The sequence below is a fragment of the Cnephaeus nilssonii genome, assembly GCF_951640355.1.
Source record: "Cnephaeus nilssonii genome assembly, chromosome: 13".
Classification (NCBI taxonomy): Eukaryota; Metazoa; Chordata; class Mammalia; order Chiroptera; family Vespertilionidae; genus Cnephaeus; species Cnephaeus nilssonii.
Window position 1 is genome coordinate 76,910,785 of NC_137084.1, and position 12,144 is coordinate 76,922,928.

General features: G+C 43.7%; 1 protein-coding gene across 7 annotated transcripts in view; it reads right to left on the reverse strand.

The window, feature by feature from the left end:
- DIXDC1 (DIX domain containing 1) overlaps positions 1 to 12,144 on the reverse strand; it is a gene marked incomplete at its 3' end in the record, with an annotated part of 67,032 nt that overhangs the window by 17,069 nt on the left and 37,819 nt on the right. For all 7 annotated transcript variants that reach the window (XM_079788757.1, XM_079788756.1, XM_079788759.1 and 4 more), the window contains 5 exons: positions 10,396 to 10,508; positions 8,864 to 9,012; positions 5,817 to 5,906; positions 4,537 to 4,590; positions 2,196 to 2,246 (listed from right to left, as the gene is read on the reverse strand). In XM_079788757.1, coding sequence (XP_079644883.1) covers positions 2,196 to 2,246; positions 4,537 to 4,590; positions 5,817 to 5,906; positions 8,864 to 9,012; positions 10,396 to 10,508 — 457 coding nt within the window. The remainder of the gene's footprint in view (positions 1 to 2,195; positions 2,247 to 4,536; positions 4,591 to 5,816; positions 5,907 to 8,863; positions 9,013 to 10,395; positions 10,509 to 12,144) is intronic.

Below are 12,144 nucleotides of genomic sequence, written 5' to 3' on the forward strand. Positions count from 1 at the left end.
CTATGGACTGGGGCTGCATTCCAATGTATTGACCCTGACTTTCCTCTCTTCGCAGACCACAAAGAAGGGGTGCAGGCTCTGGAGAATGTGGGAGCCCATTCCTGAACATGCTGTCTGCCAGGACGGCACATGGCAAAGGCAGTGTAAGAAGCCCTGGCACCAGCAGCTCAGAGGAACATTTCCCAGTGCTCCATGGGAGAAAAAGCGCTTCTGTGGTTATTAATTCTAAACTTGCTTTAGGCCACCTTCCTTATGAGAAACCTCCCCAGGTCCTTTAATATGTTACTATTCACTGTGACTCTTCAAGTCCAGAGGGCAGCTCTCAAACTTACTTGACCATGGAACACGTTTGTTTCTGAAGTATCTCAAAGGACTAAGGCTCTGAAAAATGCTCTAGTCCAGCCCACGAATGGAAGTGCAGGGAAGAGGGGAACACTGTTTTCCACTTCCAGTATTTATACACAGACATGCTCCCACTTGGGTGAAATAACATGCATTCAAGGTGATTAGCTATAGCACTGGTTGTATGAGCAAGTGATTAAATAATCACATTTAGTGGCACACTGTGCAGCCACAAGCAACATGTCAAGCTGTTATTTGCTGTATACTATTATTTGGGGGGAAATTATATATGTACTAGAGGCCCGGTGCACAGTGTGGTCCCTCGGCCTGGCCTGCGGGGATCGGGCTAAAATTGGCTCTCCGACATCCCCCAAGGGGCCCCGGATTGCAAGAGGGCGGTTCTCAGGTGACGCACCCCAGAATCAGGCTCCCTCCTCTCTGGTTCTGGGTGCATCACCTGAGAACTGCAGCTGCCAATTCACCACAGCTCGGCAGCTCCTGCATTAAGTGTCTGCCCCCTGGTGGTCAGTGCGCATCATAGCTACTGGTTGGACGGGAGCTTAGGCTTTATATATAGACTAGAGGCCCAGTGCACCAAATTTGTGCATTCAAGGGGGGTAGGTCCCTCAGCCCGGCCTGCGCCCTCTTGTAGTCAGACATCCTTAGTGCTGCTGCAGTGGCGGGAGAGGCTCCTGCCACCGCCACTGCGCCCGCCAGCCATGAGCCCGGCTTCTGGCTGAGCGGCACTCCCCCTATGGGATCGGGCCAAAACCGGCTCTCCGACATACCCCAAGGGGTCCTGGATTGCAAGAGGGTGCAGGTCAGGCCGAGGGACCCAACCGGTGCATGATTGGGGCCAGGGAGAGACACGGGAGGTTGGCCAGCCAGGGAGGGACTGAAGGAGGGCTCCAGGGCATGTCTGGTCCATCTTACTCAGTCCTGATTGGCTGGACCCCAGCAGCAAGCTAACCTACCAGTCAGAGCATCTGCCCTCTGGTGGTCAGTGCATGTCATAGTAAGCGGTTGAGTGGCCTTAGCATATCATTAGCATATTACACTTTGGCCCACCAGTCGACTGGACACTTAGAATATTAGGCTTTTATTATATAGGATTTGTTGATAACTGATAAGTTGCCTCCAGGATAGAGAACTGGGTGATTGGGGGGACAGGGCCAGAAGTCAGGCTTTTCGAGGATTATCTTTTTGTACCTTATTAACTTTAAACCATTTGAGTACTATTAACTATTCAAGAACTAAGTAAATTACAATTTTTAAGAGGATATACCTCTTTATTTTTTATTTTTTTAAATATATTTTATTGATTTTTTACAGAGAGAAAGGGAGAGGGATAGAGAGTTAGAAACATTGATCAGCTGCCTCCTGCACACCCCCTACTAGGGATGTGCCCACAACCAAGGTACATGCCCTTGACCGGAATCGAACCTGGGACCTTTCAGTCCGCAGGCCGACACTCTATCCACTGAGCCAAACCGGTCAGGGCAAGGATATACCTCTTTAGAACTGATGAAAAACTAAAACTGAAGAGAACTGTAAGAATTGATTGTTTACAGACAGAAACAAACAAGGCAGCACAGAGGGAAGTGGCAGCACCAGGGGTCATAACCCCCAGAAATAAGCCTCAGCAAAACAAAGGTGTATATTCCTTACCATGTCTCACTTCCCATCTACAAAGCTCTCCCTTTCCTAATAGCACAGAGTCTGCCAAAGGTCCCACCAAATGTATACAAAGAAAGACTAGAGGACCCATCCAACCTCCTAGCACCTACTCTTACCAGTAGACTGCTTGACCTTGTAGATAATTTGTTTAAAGATTTAAATGTCTTCCTTTTTACCTTTATTCCCTGTAAGTTTCTGGCTTCTTGTTTACATTTCAGCAAGTCCTTCTGCAAACCAAATACAGTTAGATCAGATGGAGAGCATCTGGGCTGCTTCAGATGCATTACCTCGTTCTGTCACTAGGAACACAAAACTCAGATAACGATTCTATGAAAACTTAACTGTCTACTGAGGCAGAAAGGTCTGGTCCAGTGAACACTGAAGGCTGACCCAGTCCATTCTGCCCTGTGGCACCCAGGATCAACGCCAAGAAAGAAGACACCACACATTCCCATAGGCTCTCATTCCTACAATTAGCAATCTTCACCACCAGGAAACGGAATCATAATAATCTAAATCCCTCTCATGAAATACATGATCCATCTCAATATGCCTACCCCCATGTCTTCAATGATTATCTTGGTTTCTAATGTTTAGCCAAGGGTCAAGCTGCTTTTGATTCTCTAAGAGCGTGTTGTTCTTCATGGACCAAACAAAAATACATTTAGCCCAATAATGCAGTGTCAAGTAATTACCCCTCCTTGACAATAGAATAAACATATGTATATGATTATCACTAGGAAAGAGATTTTAGGAGAGGAACACCCATAACTCGGACCCCACTCTCTTCTTATTGCATCACATCAAGAGTTTGGAATTAACACATCTGAAATGGAAACGGTTAATCTGGACTCCACAGATGGGCTCCAAAGTTATGCCAATAAAAATTCAAGTCAGTGAGTGTGTGTGCATGTGCTCTTGCATATTTCTGGGGAGAGGGTTAATGGTTTTAGGCATATACTTATGGCTCAAAACAAGTTAACACATTGTGGACCAGTAGTTTTATTGCTAGCTTTACCCAGTGGCCAGATAAGTTTCTGTTGAATGAGTACAAAAAACGTTTTACATAAATGTTAAAGGCACGCTTTAAAATTAAATACCCATTACATTTTGAAGTTATTTATTACATGTTCTTACAAGCTATTATCTTTTTAAAGTATGATACTTTGTAAAACACTGTGAAGCAAGAATTCTCATGATCCGTCTGCAATGTGTTAAGATCCACTGACCTAAAAGAATTCTGGGAAGTATTCATTTAAAAAGATCTGGACTCTGCCCTAGTCAGTTTGGCTCAGGGGACAGAGTGTCAGCACGCAGACTGAAGGTCCTGGCTTCAGTTGGGGCGCATGTGGGAGGCAACCAGTCGATGTGTCTCTCTCACATCAATGTTTCTCCTTTGTGTCTCTCCCCCTCCCTTTCACTCTCTCTAGAAATGAATTGGAAAATATTCTTGGGTGAGGATTAACAACAACAACAAAAAGATACTGGACTATATTTGATAATATTGTACTGCATATTTGAAAGTTGCTAAGGGAGTAGATCTTAAAAGATAACATCACAAGAAAAAAATTTTAACTATGTGATGCCAGAAGCCAATTCCAGCATGTCATAATTGCAAGAGTTTCATCAAAAGGTTGATGGAACTTGAGGACTCAACAAGGGCTGAGTCACATATGTTATCACCTGCTGGGAATGGCTAAAGGCATTTCCCCAAACCTGAAAAAGATTGATTGTTTCCTGCCAGACAGCTCAGGGCATCTTAATCTACATGTTATTGCCTCCTATTGGCCAAACACCTGAACAGCTGTAGGCTATTCCCCATTCTGACAATGCTTCTGTACGGAAACCCTACCCTTTGAAGTGTAGCTCCACCTTGCCTTAGGACAATTTGTGTTAATAAAAAGCAAGGTGTCCTGAGACAAGGAGAACTTAGCTCCTTTAGCTAAAGCTCCTCTGACCCCCAATGCCTTTCAAAATTATCTTTCATCTCTGGACTCCTACTTAATCTACACACAGCCTTTCTCCAGATTCCAGAATTCTTCTAGATGCCGGATCAAGACCCACTGGTGATAAATGTAACCCAACGTCCGGCATTAATTGCCGTCCCAAACTGGGGCTTCCTGAACACTTGCAGCACCAACATTAATGTGATCATTTACATAAATATATATATATATAAAATCAATAAGTTCTTTATCTGAAACTAATATGTTTATGTCAATTATAAAAAAGAGCATACTGATAATAGATCCAGTTTTTATTTATATTATTTTAAAAAATAATGTAACATTTCAAACACATAAAGGTATAATGACATAGATGCCTATTACTCATCATTGAGATTAAAAAGATGTTACCTTTTGCCATATATAGGACATATCTCTCTTTCAATCAAAGGCACAATACAGACACAATAGGTACAGCTAGAGTCATGAGTCTGCATCTCTTACCCCCTCCCTATTACTGTCCTGAAGTTTGAATTTTTTTCAAAGGGTAAATGTACATGTCCTGACATACCTTTAGGTCCTTATTCTCCTCCACACTCTGATCCAGACGACTTTGGATTATAATCTGAATATAAGGCAAAAAGCGATGTTTAAGTACCTATGCTGTGAAATTCAGAGGCCATTCATTCAATAAACATTTATTGAACATTTACTACTGTGGATACAAAGGCTAGAAAACAGTGTCCTCCCTCTAGTGGATGCATATGCCCAGGGAGATGGAAGCAGATGAACAGGGACAAAGTTTAAAGTAACTACTAGTATGTGTTGGATGCAGGAGGTTGGGCAAAGGCAAAGAGAAATAGCAAGGGATGAAGTTGGAGAGAAAAATAGGGGCCTGATCATGAAAGGCCAGAGAGGGCAATGGGGAATCCATGAAACATTTTAGGTGAAGAGATGACAAAATGAGGTTTCCCTTAAAGGTAAATCATTCTTGCTGTTATATTCAAAATGAATCAGGAAGAACAGGAGAGGAATCAGGAAAGCTATTTAGAAGGTTGCTAGAATATTGGATAAAGGCCTGAATTAAAGTAGTGGCTGTGAGAATGGAGAAAACTGGATGAAGATATTTAAAAAGTCAACTGACAAAATTTAGTGACTAATTGGTTATAGAGGGAAGGGTCAGAAAGGATTAAAAACATGACACTTAGATTTTTGTTTGGGGTATTTGGCTAGATGGACAGTAATAAAAAACAGAATCCAAAAGGAGAAGTAGTTTTGGTGGTGGTGAGAGAAGGGAGAGAAAAGCTGTTTAATTTAGGATTCATTGAAACGGAGATGCTTATGGAATACACAAGTGGAGGTAATCAACAGGCAATTGCATGTGGCATATATAAATCTAGAAGTCCACAGAGAAAACTGAGCTAGAAATAAATATTTGAGGCGACATCTGAGTCAGGTGGGAGGTAAGTGAAGCCATGGAGGCACCTATTACCCAGGGGAAAGCGAGTCAGGAGAGGGCCCTGAGGAGCAAGCATTTAAGACTCAGGCAGAACAGGCCCCTGAATGTAATGCCCGAGGGGAGGGTCCTGGGACTGTTTTGGCATTCGCGTATCTCCAGCACCTTGAAAGAGCAGCTAGCACAGTCAACACTCAATAAATATTTGCTGACTGACTGAATGAAAGGAAGAAAAAAGAAAGGAAAAGTACTCTAAAATAGAAGAGAAGAACCAGAAGAGTTGTAGTTAGGGAAGAGAGCATTTCAAGCAGGTGCAGACAACGGGGTCAAATACTAAAAACAAATCAAGTACATTAACCAGGTTATTTGGTTTTGTCACAAAATATGGAGCTCACCAGTTGCTCCTCGGGATTGACTCCGGGTTCACAGAGGGCCAAGGGCCTGTCCTGCTCATCTTCAGGTAAGGACCCACTGAGCAGCAAGGCCTGGGGAACCACAAACACAGAAAGAAATGCACCTCCCATCAGAGAACTGAGTCTGGGGTTGGTAGGCTCGTCCCTTACTGAAATCACAACTGGGCTTCCTCTAGAAATTTCCTTGGTAATTTGTGACCCTGATCCTTAGATACCTCCAACGACTCATCTTGGGTCTATCTGGAGTTCCTCTGCTCCAAGGCTCTTTGGCCCCAGAAAACAATCTAAAATAAACATTCCGCTCAGAAGCGGCATTTCAAAACCAGAGCTCCTCAAACTGAATTTTGCCAGCTGGGAAGTGAACTAAAAGCAGTGTAGAATTTCCTAGCATATAAGTTTATTATAATAAATTAGTTAGAATTATAGCACTGACTTGGGTTTGTTTGAATAATTCTGCATTTTTACTCCCTAAGGCAACCTGATAGAACAAGAAGGAAAACATACTTGCAGAGAAATATGGGCATTCATTTCCACTCCCCACACCAGGCTTTGTTTTCATCAGAATATGGAGGGGGCAGATTTACCCTGAAGCTAAGGAAGCTCAAACCCAAGGGCCACTCACCTGCACTGCCCTCCCAAGTTCCTATATCTATTATTGGATGCATAATCATAGTCTTTTAAAAAATATATTTTTTATTGATTTCAGAGAGGAAGGGAGAGATAGAAACATCAATGAGAAAGAATCATCGATAGCTGCCTCCTGCATGGGGATTGAGCCCCCCACTGGGGATTGAGCCCGCAATCTGGGCATTGAGCCTGCAACCTGAGCATGTGCCCTAACCAGGAATCAAACCATGGTCAACACTGAGCCACACCGGCCAGGTTGTAATCTTAGTCTTAAAGATGGCCTCCCAAACTGTGTACTTTTGGACTCACAAACCTTGGATCTACCCCTGCAGGCAGGTATTACAAGACCTATCAATTGAATGAAAGATTTAAAAATGTGTCCTTGTCTTGTATCTTGAGCTTTCTTAATCCAGTCAAGAGAAGAGTTACAGAGATTAAATCCTGTTTCAATAAATATAACACAAACTAACCACAAATGTTGGTATATAAGAATCCAAGCACTGGTTGGTCGACCAAGCACTAATTAATAATAAAAGTTTAGTAAATCAAATTAATTTGGTTATCCCATGGAGTTGTGGCAAGAGGTATGCATAGACAAGTGTAAGAATCCACAGAGCTGCAGGGAACTAAGGGGGAGCCATGTTACAGAAACACTGACCCTAATGGCAAAGTGTTGGATGGGCTCTCATGAGAGCCTACGGATAAGTCAGAAACTGGATGTGGCTTAGCACGCAACTTGTTCATCCCTGAAGGAGTTAAAACGCCAGTGGATGCTGTGAGCCCCATTGTATTCCATAAGGGAACTGAATTCTCATTGTGGTCATGTGGCTGTGAATTAAACTCCTGTGTTTGCAGAGAATATTAGGATGCTGACTTTCTGCCTATCGATTCTCTTCTTTTTCTGTCTAATCTGCCATTGGGTTTCTTCCAGACTGAAAAATGCAAACCAAACTGATGGTTATCTATGTTCATATAATCACATTATCCTGGGGAAAACCTGGTTGGGTGTAACCCCAAAGTTTTTCATGCTTTAATAGTTCCAATTAAAGGACAGCACACACACACACACACACACACACACACACACACACACACACATCCCGTTAATTAAACCATGCCTTAATGGAGTGGCAGAAAATGTCTATCTAAAAGGCAGACATTTAAAATATACAAAGAGCCCAGCCTGTGTAGCTCAGTGGTTGAGCGTTGATCTATGAACCAGGAAGTCATGGTTCGATTCCCAGTCAGGGCATATGCCTGGGTTGCCAGCTCCCCATTGTGGGGTGTGCAAGAGGCAGCCAATCAATGATTTTCTCTCATATTGATGTTTCTATCTCTCCCTCCCTCTTCCTTCCCCTCTGAAATCAATAAAAATATATTTAAAAAAATTAAAACATACAAAGAAAATAGGTGGGAAATCAACAACTCTCCAGGGAGGAATATTTAGGCAGTAAACATTCCTCAAACCCTTCTCCGTTCCTGGGGCATGCATTATGCAAATATTTTACCACAGCACCAATCTCCTTTTTTTTTTTTTTTAAGGAACCCTTTGTGTCCTCACCCTGTTGCTGGTTGGCTGGCAGCACCGCCTGCCGGCTGCCAGACCACTCACATAATGTGGGCTTTGTTTATGTCTCCATAAATATTTGACAATTCAAGAGCAGTGCAGTTCCCAGCACAAACAGAAAGGAATATCCCTAGACAATTTCAGGGTCATCAGCACACTACAAGGGCTCCCCCAAATAGAGACAGATGCACAAAGTCAGAGGGCTGGGGGGTCATTTCAGGGGAGAAACCAAGTCAAGTGGGTCAGCCGGCCTCTGGGAGATTTCCTGAGCTGGCACTGAAGGTATAGGAAAGACTGAAGGGCTTTGTTGCTCAAAGAAAACCTCTTCTACCTGATCACGAAGCCTTGGCATTCACTTGCAAACGCATTAGGAGCGAGCTGAATCCTTGAAAGTTTAGCTAGATTCAGACAGAGACCCTGGTATTACTGGCTCCCGCACCCTTCCTGAAGAAGTCCTAGGAGACAATCCCAGACTCTTCAGAGTGCCATTATTTGGTGAAAGCTGCAACTGCACGGCTGTAGCTGCAGAGCGGGCAGGAACCCACCTATGAGCTGAGAGCCAGAACCAGGGTTTGGTAGGGCTTGATGGCTCCCAGGCTCGTAGAACTCCTGACAATTGTGTTGTAAACAAGAGTCCATCTGGTCCATGTTAAGGGCTTTACTCACATAAAAGGAATTGTCTGACCTTTGAGTCATACTCCCTCTGTCTAAACTCCCCATTCAACTCTGACCTCACACAAAACTGAGTCAGTTTATTTTCAACTGACACCAGTGATTTAAGAATAATAATCAGTTGGTGCACCGAAGACGAACGAACGACAAGGGAAGGAGCTACCTGTAGTCCTGATATCATTTTCTTGGCTTCCTCCATTTCTTTTTCTAAATGTTCTTGTTGTTCCAACAGCTGTTCTTCCCATGAAGTCTCCAGACAGGTTGTGGGGCTACCTGGTCGCCAGTCTCGGGATACTGGAGAGTCTGTCTCCTCTACAACATGAAAGGAGGGAGCACAGTTCATGTTGAAGAAAACAAGAGTTTCCGGCAGGAAGCGTTCACAGTCCTCGCATTCACAGGTTCAGGTCACAGCCTCCTGAACCTGTCCTCGCTGCACAGCCTGGACTCGCCACCAGGTGGAGTTGTGAGACATAAAGAATTGGCTATTAACTCGGACCCCAGGCTCAAGGGAGCAACACTTAATCTGTTGGGGAAACACATCCTGTTCAGAACGTTTAGGAAGCCATAAGACCTCCTCTTTGGGAGTCTTGGTATGGGACATACAGATTTTACTATTAATTCTCTAGAACGGGCACTCCCAGAGCTTGATTCTGCCAGGTACAAAGAGGGGAACTGTCAGAGACCATGAAAACAAAAGTCCTGTTGGTTGCTCTGGAGATTCAGAGGAGACCATTCTGTCATTTAACAGTGTCTCACACAGAAAATGAACCAGTAAAGCATATTTGCACAAACTGTTTAATCTCTCTCTCTGATTTTGTTTTATTTTCCTGCCTTTACAACCTCTTCTGATTTCATTCATAAAAATGAGTATAGTAAGGCTAATCCCTCTGGGTCGCTGTGACGATTAAATGAGGTAATTTATGCCCAGGGCCATGTGGTGTGGGGCCCAGAGCAAGCACTCAATAAATGCTCTCCCTCTCCCTCCTCAGGGTCCCCGGAGTGTTTGACTCAGTACCGTTCTCAGTAGTATTCTTTGCTACTAATGCCAGGTTTAGAGAGGGAATAGAATAAGGAAGAAATGAATTCCAGTTTTCCTTCTGAGGGCTTCGGTTTCATTGTATCCCCTAATAGGTGAATAAAACTCTATCTAAATCACGTGTTTTGCTTCTTCCTGTTTTCCTGTGTTTATGTGAGGAAACAGAGGAAGGAGAAGTCTAAACAAAGGGAACTCCTGTGGTCCTTTCTGTAGCCCTCATACCAAACCTGATGCAGACCTGCTCTCCACTGTACGTTCTCACAGACACCTCAGCAACACCTCTATATTGCTGGCCCCAATTTAAGTTAGAGAAGGACTGAAATTACTTCTATAACACAGAAATCATGAAATCTATTTACCTGAATAAGGCTTCCGACTGTTCCAAAGTCATTTCCTAATTCATAGGCAGGGGGCCGAGGAACAGCCTGTCTATACTGCTGCAAGGTTTTTGACAGCTAGGACATCGGAAGTGACATTCTCCAAGAGGATAACTACGTTTGTTGGCTCTAAAACATTAGAGCCCTGTAGAGCTGAGCCTGCAGACACAGACTATGGAGAGGCACAAGGCCAGGGAGCTTATAGGTACGTAGCCAGGATCCCCAAACTCTTCAAGCCGAGAGCTATTCCTTGAGCCAACCCAGGCACCCACGAAATAGTACCTGTCCTGTTCTCTATTCCTTCAGAGGGAATAATCACAAACTCTGCCTTCTCCTCCGACTGGGTGATAATGGATTCGCTCTTTGCACTGTGGATAGGACTGGGTGAAGTCAGGCTGTGATGAAAGAAAGAGAAACAATTATTATGAAGTTGTTTAGAAGCCAACTTCCATAATTTATCCCAGAGACATGTGTAGGTTTTTTTTAAAGTTTTGTTTTTCTTATATATATTTGTGTGTGTGTGTGTGTGTGTGTGTGTGTGTGTGTGTGTGTGTGTTGATTTCAGAGAGGGAGAAAGTGAGAGAATCATCAATCAGCTACCTCCTGCATGCCCCCTACTGGGGATGGAACCTGCAACCCAGGAATATACCCTTGCCCGGAATTGAACCCGGTACCCTTCAGTATGCAGGCTGACACTCTATCCACTGAGCCAAACCAGCTAAGGCCCAGAGACATGTTCTTATCCATCTTACTCCTATTGCCTAACACAGTACCTGGATCACAGTAAGAACAAATATTTGTTGAATGAATAAACGTGTTGAATGAATAAATGACCCAGTCCTAGGAAATCTTTTACACAACAAGGCTGCCTTGAGGCTTAATTCACTGAGAAGAAATTTATCAGAATTGGTAATCTAGCATTTTAAAGAGCTTCTGGGGTTTTTTTTGTGTGTGTTTGTTTCTTTTTAGTCCGTACCCGAGGATATGTTTTATTGATTTTAGAGAGAGAGAGGAAGGGAGAGTGAGAGAAACATTGATGTGGAGAAAAACATCTATTAGTTGCCTCTCATTAGCATCCCAGCTGGGATTGAACCCACAATCTAGGTATGTGCCTTGACTGAAAATCAAACCCACAACCTTTTGGTGTATGGCTGATGCTCAACCAACCGAGCCACCTGGCCAGGGCAAGTTTTGTTTTGTTTTGTTTTTTACTCACTACCATCACCATCCTGGGCCCAAGTTTGGAGACTGATGTAGTATGTGTTTTACTATCTTTGAATACTTGAAGGAAAATCTATTTCCAATATACTAATCACTCATACACACACAAGCAATACCAGCAGAGTAATCACAGCAAACCAGCTCTGGGCTGATGCCAGAGGAGAGGAAGGCGTGGAAGGTGCCTCAGCAGGGAGAAAGTGCTGGAGTGTGGACAGCACCAGGATGGACAAAGGAGCAGCGATACATCAATAGAGCTAGGACATGATAATGAAAAGGGTAACAAGTCAAAAGGAGAACACCTGCTTGGAGATGGTAAAGGTTTACTTGATTTACTCCCAGAGTTACTTACATGTCTGCCACACTGGTTCCAAATTGTCATGAGCAACTCACAACAATTCTTACGTTCTGATATAATTCTTACTAGCCTTGGAAGGAACTGTTCGGATTTTGGGGGAAATGGAATTCTTACTAGCCTTGGAAGGAACTGTTCGGATTTTGGGGGAAATGGAATTCTTACTAGCCTTGGAAGGAACTGTTCGGATTTTTGGGGAAATGGAATTCTTACTAGCCTTGGAAGGAACTGTTCGGATTTTGGGGGAAATGGAATTTTAGATCTCCAGAACAACAGCAACGCTATAAGACAAGATGGGGGTGTGAGGCGGAAGCTTGCAGCTGCAGAGCCCGTTTCTTTGCATTGCACCCTGAGAACATCAGCACTGAAACACTCTCAGGGGCCATGGGGGCTGCAGGCCCAGCCCCCTCTCAGGAATCCTTTCCAGATCCATCACCTAGACAACAGGGACAGTGTCT